Genomic DNA, 12,157 nt, shown 5'->3' with positions numbered 1-12,157 from the left:
GAATCCCTTCATCATACAGATAAAAACAAGTTAAACTCTGACAGGCTCAATACACGGACGAACAAGGCCTCTGCTTGCAGCTTCCTGGAGTGGCTAAGAGTTGTCTCTGGGGTCAGAGTGTCTGGATTAGAACAATGGTTTTACTATTTGCCAGTTGTTACTGAGCAAGTTATTTAACCTCTCCCTACCTCTGCTGTCATATAAAATGGTGATAATAATAGTATCCATATCATATGGTTATTGAGGCGATTAAATAAGATCACAAGGCAATTAGTGCCTGTCACATAGTAAGTATCACTAAATGTTTGTCATTATTATTATTAAACATTGTGTCAATAGAATCTCCCCACCCCTTGCATTAGGTCCCAGTCTCCTCTTTCAGGGGGAGTCAGTTGACAACAGAAGCACAGAACCACAGTTGAATAATGGATTTGGGGGATAGGTCTCCAGCCTCCTGGGCTGGCCTGGTAGGGACTGGTGTCTCAGGGTGGATAAATTACAGAGCTTTGCCCTGGGCCCATCTATTGGGGTGAAAGCTCAACTCTACAGAGATGATTTTATTTCCATTCCCATTTCCCTGCTTTTCGGCCCTTTGATGGGGCAATAGCATTAGCCTTCTAGGTTTCAGAAAGGCTGCAGCCAAGTCTTTCTAGCATTAGTCTGTGAGACTGAAACTAAGAGCAGCATGGTCCAGGATGTGGTACAGATGTGAACAAGACAAAGCAAAACCACGCAGGTGAAACAACCAAGAAATCTAAGAGTCAGACTAGGAAGGAACCACCAGGTATACTAGGCACTCCTGAGCAACTAGGAGCAGAGGTTCAGGCATTTATACCAGAGCCACAATATAGTTAAGCCTGTAGGTTGCTTGTCCTTTCTGTATAGATTTGTGCTTAAGTCACCTGTTTACCACATTTATATGGTTTAAAATATTCCACCCAATGGGCTGCTTTTTCCTCAGGCCTACATCTTGACACAGACTGAGGAAGTTCTTTTTCTTCCTGTGAGCCTGAACTGCAAGACCCCGGGGCTTTCACCCCTTTTGAGACCAGAAGACAACCCATTTTGCTAGTGGACACACCACGGGAGAGCCCCCTGGGCCATCTGTATGTGGGAAGGTGAGTGGGAGTTACCTTGAATTCAGTCTCAATGTTGGCTAGTCTGGCTAACTCGTTGCTTAGCTCCAGGGCAGTGAGGACAGGGTCTTCGCTGGACAGAGACAAGTAGGCTGCGCTTGCCAAGCCTTTGTAGGCGTTCATGCGGGAGCGTGAGTGGCTGAAGGAGTCTTTCCGCTGCTTCTCGGTGCACTCGGTGCACTTGCAGAAGTAGTCGTGGGGCCGCTCGATGCGGGCGCCCTTGAGCAGCAGGATGTGCACGATCTCATACTCCTGGCAGTGCGCCGCCAGGATTATGGGAGTGATGTCGTGGGAGAAGCGCGTGCCATCCTCGTCATAGGCATAGAAATCATCGTCCCTCAGCTCCTGCTCCAGCGGGCTGAGCGTCAGGCGCTGGCCCTGCGCGAAGGCCGGGTGGTTCAAGATGGCCTCAACGATGCGCACGTAGCCCTTGCTGATGGCCAGCAGCAGCGCGTCCCCCACACGCGCCAGGTTCTCCTTCTTGAGCAGCAGCTCCGTGACCTCCAGGTGCTCATTACCCACCGCCAGCTGCAGCGCGTTCTGCCCCATATAGTCCACGCAGTTGAAGTTGAGTGTCTTGGACTCCTCCAGCATCTTCCTGACCACGGGGATGTTGCCATACTCCGCTGAGTCCAAGAAGCGCTCTTCCTCGGGCGTCAGGCTTGTGCCCTTCTCATTGAACATGTAGGCGGGACCCCGGATGGCCTGGCGGCGGCCCTTCTCTCTCAGCGTTGTGTGCCGGCGCTGCATGTTTTTGAAGGTGCTGCTTCCCAACCTGTGGGGCAACAAGGAGGAGATACTCCGTTACTTTCTGGGGCAGGGGGGCTTGCAGATTCTGCAGGCACAGAGCAAACAAAAATTGTCCAGAACACATTCAGGATAAAAAGAGAATATCATGATTGGAAGCTTATGAGAAATTATGAAATCTTATTAGAAATCATTGTCTTAATCACTGAGATGAAAACAAGTTGGATTACCTGAACTGATCTTTTTCAAATGGAAGAATATTGACTTAGTTAATTCGTTCTCTGTTGGGTGGAGGAGTGGCAGCAGAGCTGAACCATGGGTTTAGGTGAAGTGTAATGGGAGATGGAGGTGGGTGGTGTGGGGTACAGCTGTGGCTAAAACAGGCAGACAACCATTGGCTTTATTCCTATTTATTTCTATTTGTGCAAATGTAGCAAGTTGCATAACCTCTCTAAACTTTAGATTTCTCTTGTACACTTGTACAACACGGATAACATCCTGTAGGCCATAGGGTCCACAGGAGGATTAAGTGAGGTAACTTGTGTATAGAAGGTACTCAGTCAATGCTGGTTTTATTCTGTTCCCTCTCACCTCTTGTTATGCCCAGTGCTCCAAAGGCTGTGCCATGGAGCAGAGCACCACAGAAACTGGTTCTCTTTGGTTCAGGTGTTATCACCCCCTAATGATCTTCCATGCTATGAAAAAACTACAACAAAATGCAAGCGTGGCCACACACATCTGTTTCTACATTCACTGCTGTTCTCTGTGGGGAAAGTGGTTTCTGGTCCCATGCAGTTTAAGCACCTACTGAAGGGCAAGATGTGGCAAGTAGCAGGTCTTGAATCGTTGCCACTTACCAATGGGCATTAAAGCAGCCCCCCTGAGGGAATTCAGCCATAGTCTCTAAGATTGAATCTGGACTTTTTTTCTTTTTCTTTTTCTTGTACTTTAGATGAAGGTTTGCAAGACAAACTAACTTTTCATAAAACAGTTAGTTAGTACACATATTGTTTTATAACATTGCTTAACAACCTCAAGACATGTCAACATTCTCCCTTCTCTACCTTGGGTTCCCTATTACCAGCTTTTCTCTCCCCTCCTGCCTTCTAGTCCTTGCCCATGGGCTGGTGTGCCCCTTTAGTCTCATTATGTTTTATGGGCCTTGAACCTGGATTTTTATATGGATGGAAGGAACAGGTCAATTTTTATGCCAAGGTCACATCTAACTTGTTATCCTTTCTCTCTGTGGCATCGTGTAGTGGTTAATATTGACACCAATGCTAATACTACTACTACTACTAATAGTAGTTAATGTTTATTGAGCCCCTATCATATGTCAGACACTATACTAAGAGCTTTACGTATATAAACATGTAATCCTTGCAAGAACCGTATGAGGTATGTGCTGTTATTATCTTCATCTCATATGAGGATCAAAGACTACAGCCTTTAGTATGGATTACACTTTAATATAAAGAAAACAAAAATCCTCACAACAGGACCAATAAGCAACATCATGATAAATGGAGAAAAGATGGAAATTGTCAAGGAATTAATTTTACTTGGATCCACAATCAATACCCATGGAATCAGCAGTCAAGAAATCAAATGACGTATTGCGTTGAGCAAATCTGCTGCAAAAGGCCTCTTTAAAGTGTTAAAAAGCAAAGATGTCACTTTGAGGACTAAGGTGTGCCTGACTCAAGCCGTAGCATTTTCAGTCACCTCATATGCATGTGAAAGCTGGACAGTGAATAAGGAAGACTGAAGAAGAATTGATAACCTTTGAATTACGGTGTCAGTGAAGAATATTGACTATACCATGGACTGCCAGAAGACCAAACAAGTCTATCTTGGAAGAAATACAGTCAGAATGCTCCTTAGAATTGAGGATGGTGAGACTTCATCTCACGTACTTTGCATGTTATCAGGAGGGACCAGTCCCTGGAGAAGGATATCATGCTTGGTAAAGTAGAGGGTCAGCAAAAAAGAGGAAGACCCTCAACGAGATGGATTGACACAGTGGCTGCAACAGTGGACTCAAACATAGCAACAATTGTGAGGATGGCTCAGGACTGGGCAGTGTTTCGTTCTTTTGTATATAGGTTCTCTCAGAGTCCAAACCATCTTGACAGCACCTAACAGCAACAGTAAGAGACAGGCTTTGAAGTCAGAACATATAGAGTAGGAATCCTAGCTCCACCATTTACCAGCCTTGTGACTTTTGACAAGTTACCTAATCTTCAGTTTGCCAAAATTTTGAAATGCAGTTTAAGAAACAAGAGTGAATAACAACTATAGTGTCATTTGAGTTTGAGTCAGGGTACTCCATCTCCAGCTAGCCTTTCAACTTTGAGCAGGTCTCCAGCCTCTAGGTCTCAGATGCCTTAACCATAAAATGAAGGGCTAGACCAGATGTTCCCTAAACCTCTGCCAACTCCAACATGTTAAACTTATTTGATTCTCCAATGGGCCCTATCTGAAATTTTCTATTCGTCTTTTCTAGTCCACCCCCACATACATTATTCAAATAATATTGGAATGGAATACATTTTAACAAGAGAGTATTTGTTCTAAAGAGTGAGTACTTCGGGATTTGTTTTCAACTATTTTCCAAGTTCCAAAGAATTGTCTTTTTGTTATTGTTCGTGTCTCCATACATAAAGATTACTTAGCATTTCACTTAAACCATTTTGTTAAATAAACAAACAAAAGTAATCACAGAGGGAGGCTTTCAAATTAAACTGAGCATTTTGAGATAAAAAAATTAGTGGTAATTAATGTTGTGTCTATTTGAATTTTGAGCTCTATTTAGTTTTCTCCTTGTTTTACCTTTTGACCTGTTGAAACTCCTTTGGTTTTAGCTCCTTTGGGGGACCATATTTCTAGTATAAAGCAAAGACTGGAGAACAGAGCTTGGACTCTAATCCTCCTGTAGCTGAGTCACACGTCCTTCGGGAAAAAGCTGCTCAACTATTCAGTAGCGCAGCTTCTTCATCTGCAGAAAATAAAAGGAATAATTGTGGGCATCTCCTTCAAAAGATGATTGTGGGTGATAAATCCTAGTAGAGAGCTCTGTACTCGTTTAGTAACAGCATCTGAACTGCCATCCACTTTTCTAAAGTGCACTTTGATAAGAGATTTCTAGGGGAAAGATTCTTGGGATTCAAGTTCATGAGCTCCTTCTGAGCCCATTTCTCTCAACAGTGCCATCATCCCAGGGAGAGGGGCTGCTCGCTGATGCCAAAGGCAGACTGCACACTGAGAGTACAGCAGAGTCCTTGACAGGAGAGAGGGACTCACAAATAGGCAGGCATTTTTTTATTATAAGGTTTTCAGAAGGAAAGGAAGTGACCGAGTTGAAAGCTAAGCAGTCACCCCATTTGTATCCCCCAAAGACCTTGTTTGAGGGGATGTGATAAACTCAGTTTCAAGGCCTGTCATCTGAGTGCACACACAAAGGTGGGAGTTGAGCCCACAAAAGACTAATAATCTTTCTCAGGGAATTACTTGGCCTGTCCTATTATAAGGCTTCTGTCCCTGTCAGGAGCATCTCTCTGGGCTTAGCCATCACAACTCAACCTGAGAAACAGCAGTTTCCGCTCAAGAGGATCTGAACAATGCATCAGAGATGAAATGGCAGCTGTCCTGGAAGGAGCAGGTGCTATAGCTTGATTCCATGTCACTTTTCCATTAGAGGTCCACTCAAGAGGGAGAATAGGTCCAACTACAAGGTCAAGGATACCTAACTATTACACAGCAACAAACCATGGAGATATTAATTCAAAGGAAATATAATCACTACTGAACCAACTGAGAGGAGAGAAATATTTCACAAGGAATGTATAAGTACCCAATCTAAATTCAGAGTCCATCTGAATATCATAGAACCTGCAGTCTACAAACTTAAAGGATATTCAGGCATGATTCCTTAATTCTCCTCATTTATACTAAAACACACATACATGCACAAAAAGCAAGATATTCACATTCTCACATTTTAGGTGGAGAAACTGAGGTAGGTGAAGCAAAAAGACTAAATTGCAGGGCAAATAATTTCTGTGCAAGAGTAGGGCATCATATACATCTTGATGTAATATCAAAGAAAATTTTCTTTATCAAAGAAAAAATATATGTGTGTAGCTAGAACTTGACAGAAGTTAAAATGTCCTTATATTTGACATGCATTTTTTTTCTGTATGACCTTGAAGCAATCACCCAGATGTAGTAAGAAACAAGCCCCCTTTTCCCAGCCTTTAAAACCTCAACTTTGAGACACTCATTTGGATGCTCGCTAAATTGTCATTTCTTTTTCTTTCCTAGAGAATCTGGCATTGATGAAACGTTATGGGTCTACCAGTAAAGTATGCATAGCAACATAGTGAGAAATGCTACTCAGGGAGATTGCTTTCAATACAAGGGGTTTGATAACAGACCTAGAGCCACATGAATTGATTCTGATATTGATGGAAGCCCTTTAACCTTACTGTGGGCTTCTGATTAATTCTGACTCCCTCTTACTCTGATTATCTTGTAATGATGCTTTTAAAAACATTATACATCTATGAATATATTTAACCACCATATCCTTGCCATTTAATATTAATATCATAGATATTCATGCTTTAGCCATATGTATCATATGGGTTGGAAAGAATGCACAAAAGATGATGTGTCAGAAAGATAAAGCCATTAGGTCCACAACAGCTGGTGACCAAAACCCGCACTCATGACTTATCAGACATGTTGCCCTGCTGGGCTCAGGGGACCTTGTCACAGTTTTAGGACCAATAATGAGCAAAATTATTCCCCATAAAAAGCAAGTGGCACTTGATTGCCTGTACTTTAATATTTTTCTTAAAACTGAACTTTGAATGCAAATGAATTTTTATTTGCATATATTATCAAGATAATGAGTGATCAAACTCATCAAACGCCTCAGTTAAGACACTGTGGTTTTCATTATCCAGAAATGCATACATTGATATTTGATGTCATTGAGAAGAAGGGTTCTAGTGGAAACAAAACTGTATTTGAGAGGAGGACTGATTATTAAACTCTCCTGATCCCTTGGTTGCAATTTTTATCAAGCTGCTTTTACAGATGCATCAGCCAGTCTAAAGGAAGCCAGATGTCAGTGATTCATGAGAAGTATGAATTCTGCACCCTAAGTCCAGCTGCAAATGAGCGTGTCCAAAAAGCTGTTTGGAGACTGGGATTGTGGTTAATTACGGATAAAGAAAAGTCCACTTAATCAAAATGTCTTTTTAGAGATATTTGTTATATATATATATTTAAACTGACACATGCCCAAGAGGTCCTTGTGGAAATTATCCAAGCCTGAAACCAATTCAGTCTGTAATGGATAACTGGACATAGAACCAAACAGAATCTAAGAGTCAGGTCAGACACCTTGGAAAACCCAGCTTCGGGTCTGTGCATCCTCTCCCAAGTGCACATATTCTGAACTCTAGTCCAGGGCAACAGGGATGAAATAGTCAAGTGATTTCAAGTCTTCTGTACCTCATTTCTCTCACCGATATAAAGGGACTGATAAAATTCACCCCTCTGTGCCTCTCAGGACCACAGTGAAGATTAAGTGAAGTGTACTAAATGCCCTGGATACTATAAAGCCATATTCAAATGTGCATGACAATAATGATCAAAACCTTACATATCAATACACTTAAATAAATGATTATTGAAATTGGCTCACATTTTACTCAACACTGATATATTTGGCTTAGTTATTCTTCTAAATGACTATATAATAATAATAATAAGCCTACATTACACATTTACCATGTGCTAGACACTGCTAAGTGCTCTATATGCATTATCATTTTAAATTCACACAAATCATCATATGATGAGCTTAGTCATTTTCCTAAATGACTATTTAATCATAATGATTAACATTTATTACACATTAACCACGTGCCAGCCATCATGCTGGGTACTTTACATGGATTATCATTTTAAATTCTTACAAACTAATACATGATACAGGTGCTGTAATCATTCCCATTTAACAGATGATGAATTGAGGCTTGGACAAAGTAACCACTTTTACCAAGGCTGCATGACTTGGGAGTGGTAGAGCCACTATTAGGAGTCCAGTCTGTCCGATTTCAAAACCCATGTTTCTGGCTAGTACGTCATTGCCATTCATCTTCCCCCTGCATTTTTCCCAAGTTTCTTTAGACTGTAATTTTTTCCATTGCAGTGGAGGATCCTTGAGGGTAGCTGTATTACTTGTTTATATGGTATATGCACCTGGGGCTTAGCACAATTGCTGTCTGGCAGGTGGTGCATGGTCAAATAACTGAACCAATTCTTAAATACTTGATCTGGGTATAACCCTATATAGCCCTGTAACTACTATTTCCTACTTGTAACTCTGAAAAATTTTTAAATAAGGTATGAGTTCCAAAGCAATATCCGTTTCCAATTAGCTGCACTACAAATGATGGCCCATGTGTTGTTAGATAAGATAGCTAATATCAGAAGATGTAATAAGTATCTTGGGTGGCGGGAGCAGAAAATTCAAACATTCCTACTCCTTCATAATCCTCCCGAATAATTTTACATATTTCCAAAGGTACCCAACTTATTTCTAAGTTTCACCTTCCTTATTCTGTTGAATTTGAAGTGAGATAGTACATATAAATTACTTATTAGTGCCTAGAGTACAGTATATGCTCTATTAACATTAAATGTTATTAATTCTATTTTAACTCCATTTCTTCATTTCACTCCATTTCAATTACAGTAATTCTGCATTCAGGCTTCCTAAGATAGTGACAATAATTTGATTGTATAACATATATATTTTGAATAAAAGGAAAAAAATACCTACTTATTCACCCCGTGACACACATGAATTCATACACCTTACTGGTCAAGTCCTATAGGAAACACACAAAGTATTCCTTTGCTACTTATTATAATCCATTATGTTAAGATACACTTTCCAACCAATTCTGCTAATGTGGAATATTTTCCCATTGCATCTTGGATTGAAAAATACTATCTGGTGATTCCCAAGGCTAATAAATGCTTCTATAAATGATTTATTTTTTCACCAAATAACATCATTTGGACAAGAAGTTATTCTCAGTATTTTCGCATTACCCTATGTATTAGCCATCCAAATATAACTAGTACTTTGTGTGTGCTTCTTTAATTCTTCTTACTTTTTAAATCCTTATTTGTCTACTTGGAATTGGGTAATGAAGCTGAATGTCTGTATCTCATTGCTTATAGCTCCAGATAGAGCTGGAACAAGAAGTTCTAATAGTTACATATTTTTTTCCCAAAGATTCTTCTTGGAAAAAATATATATGTGTAGCCTGTTTATGGTTTCATTGACCTTTGTGTCAAAAGAGTCTGAAATGAACCACTACTACCAGGAAAGCAAGAGAGGCCCTTAAATCATGAAATGATAATACTGGAAAAATCACATGCTGAATATTTATCTGTGGGGAATGTTGATTGCTCTTACTAAGCAAGAGCTCCTGGCAGCTCTTATCGAAGGTACCACATGCATTCTGCAATTAGCCTCAATGACGCTCCACATAGTTCTGATTTTTCTGGGTTAATTACTGCCTAAAGGAGTTAGCTAGTCTGCATGCCCCTAAGCTTAGGAGCATGTGATTTTGGAAATAAATGTTTATGAAACTATAATTGTGACACCGAACTTTGGTACGTTGTTAAATAATTGAAACAATGTCATTGTTAAAAAGACCTTAGAGAGTGGGTTTGAATCATATCCATAATGAATATTCTGGACTTAATATGAGTTCATTCATAAATCTGGTTAAGTGTGCCCAAATGCTTCAGAAATAGGACCCGCCAGCAGGTGGCATTCTGAGGCAAAAATTCACTGAATGCCACCAGACAGGGTCAGTCATTATTGCCTCTTTCAAATCTATCCTGAATCCATTAAGCCTTTAAATTACAGTCCATGGCAATAGCATCCTGATTGTATCTACTCAATCACATGTAAGTGAATTTATGACTTCAAACTTAAAAGGGACGTTCTGTGCTCCAGAGTTGCAAAGCTTGTGTATAAGCCCTGCCCATATTACATCTCTTTGATTAGTAGCATATTAATTATTTTGAAATGGATGTCTAAAAGTGACATATAGCTCAGACCATATTTTCAACAAAGAAAAGGAAAGAAAATAATCTCTTTCTTCCTGCCACCTGTAGTTCTTTAATGTTGGCTACTTATTTCGAATATAGCCCTCTTCTTCTACTCCTATGTTTATATTAAAATAAACACAACAACAAAAACCTGCAAATTAAAAAGCTGTCAGTAGTGAAATAGAAAAAGAGACAATGCACGTACTCTTTTCTAGAAATAAAAGTACACTTCACAAAAGGACTGGGCTACCAGGATGAGTTGTCTATTTCTAAATCGCTTTGCAAACTTAGACTTTCAATAAAAAGTAAACAAAAAATTAAAAAAAGATGCCCCTACTAATCCAACAAATAAGAAAGATTTCAGGGCCAGATTTGCATCTAAACATTCAAGCAATGTATTAAAGGGACAGGGTGAATAAATAAAAGTTTAATTCCATGTTTCAGGAAGAAAGAAATCTCTACCAGAAAAATCATTATTAAAGAATCACCATAACTTACATTGAGGGTAAAATACGCAGGCTTGTCTCTCCTCTAGATGACCGGAATCCGGTGTTGAGTCCCGGGAATCTGGCTCCCCATGAGTGGTAGGCAAGGAGGTGCTGCTCTCCGTAGTGCTGAAGTAAAGAGCTGGCTGAGTGAGTGGAGTTGCGAGGCTGTGGAAGCGCGCTCCGCTGTCTTTTGTGTTGCAATGATAAAGACTCGCTTTCCGAGGCAAACCCGCGTTATAGTCCCTTTTCTAATTTGGGGGAAATTTCCTAGGGAATATGACGGAGAAGCATCCGTGTGTGAGACTGGCATACGGCGTGGTGATCGGTTAGTATAGTCCCCACCCCCTCTCCCAGACAGTAGCTTTGAAAAGGGGGTAGCAAGTCTGTCTTCCTACCATAGCCCCTCAGAATTTCTACTTGGCCCCTCCTCTGCCCCAGAACAGCGCGTAACACACACACACACACACACACACACACACACACACACACACACACACACACACAGTCTCCTCAGTTACATAAGGCAGCAGATTTCTGGCTCCTGAGGCAGAATATTCATTGGCTTAAACATGAGAAGTGAGGAATGAGCTGGCTTCCTACCTGTTGTGTCTGTGTGTATTTACAAATGGGAGGGGGTTGAGGAGAAAACTAAAACTAGAGGATCTTGAAGAGTGACAGAAGTAGTTTCCTTTAATAAGCTTTAAGGCCACACCCCACTTTGTCTCCTGTGATTGATGCATTTTCTAACTATACTGTCGTTTCATGACCTGTTAGCATTGTCTAGGATTAGGAAGAGATCATTGGTGTAGATCAAGTCTGATGTTAGTAACAGGATTAGTTTTGATTTGTAACTTTCCCTTTTTGTGAAAGGAAATTCCCAGTGCAAAAATCCATTCCCCACACAGTCCCTACCCTGACCAATTGTTATGTTACCAAATGGTATATAAATCTCAAGCACTAAGGTATTTTGATGGCCTCATTGGAGAGAAACATCCTTAACTGAAATATTGCCCAGGTAAGAGAAACCAGGGTTGTTCCCAGAATCTACAATAAATCAAGAGTGCTTATTCTTTGAAACAAGCTCACATATTAATAACTGATACTCTGTAAAGACTGCCTCTGTGTGCAATGCAATGCTTAGGATTAAGAGTTGACTTAACAATGTATTTTGCAAACTGCCATTGTAGGTTTATATGCAAATCAGGTTGCATTGGGTCCTTAGTATGCTGCTAGCATTTTCACTGGAGACAACATGGAATATGGGGAGACACTGTAGGATCTGGATTCTCTTGCTAACTGTGTGACCTTGGACATAATACTTAGCCTTATTGAGTCTCAGTCTCCTATATAAAATGGGGGGTAATATTAGGGGTAGTTATGCTTTCTTCCATTGGTTTTGGTGAGAATTAATTGAAATAACATATACAAAGCACCCAGCACAGTTGGCATTTAAGAATTACATAATAAGTTTGAGTGTTCTTCCTCCTCTCCTTGTTCAAGAGAAGTTTAGATAGTTCTCTGGTTAAAACTCTCTAAAAAGATTGATAACAAATTAATTTTATCGGTATAAACCTTCACACAGCTTTCCAATGTTAATTATTGTGCTTTATTGAATAAAATACCTTTTCAAAAAGAAAT

General features: G+C 40.3%; 1 protein-coding gene and 1 pseudogene across 5 annotated transcripts in view; both read right to left on the bottom strand.

Moving 5' to 3' along the window:
• LOC105756704 (40S ribosomal protein S4 pseudogene) overlaps positions 1-1,064 on the bottom strand; it is a 39,865-nt pseudogene extending 38,801 nt beyond the window's left edge.
• The window catches only part of TRPC7 (transient receptor potential cation channel subfamily C member 7), a 182,335-nt gene extending 171,590 nt beyond the window's left edge, over positions 1-10,745 (bottom strand). For 3 of the 5 annotated variants that reach the window (XM_004384691.1, XM_004384692.1, XM_004384693.1), the window contains exons 1-2: positions 10,530-10,745; positions 1,134-1,911 (exon numbers count right to left, since the gene is read on the bottom strand). In XM_004384691.1, coding sequence (XP_004384748.1) covers positions 1,134-1,911; positions 10,530-10,531 — 780 coding nt within the window. In that variant the 5' untranslated portion in view covers positions 10,532-10,745. Of the gene's footprint in view, positions 1-1,133; positions 1,912-10,529 lie in introns of those variants that run through there. The other 2 variants (XM_004384695.3, XM_004384694.3) reach the window with 2 other exon arrangements.
• Positions 10,746-12,157: the final 1,412 nt, after the last annotated feature.

The sequence above is a fragment of the Trichechus manatus genome, unplaced genomic scaffold, assembly GCF_000243295.1.
Source record: "Trichechus manatus latirostris isolate Lorelei unplaced genomic scaffold, TriManLat1.0 scaffold00127, whole genome shotgun sequence".
NCBI classification, from domain to species: Eukaryota; Metazoa; Chordata; class Mammalia; order Sirenia; family Trichechidae; genus Trichechus; species Trichechus manatus.
Note: the sequence above shows the minus strand (reverse complement) of the source record. Positions and strands in the feature narration are given on the sequence as shown.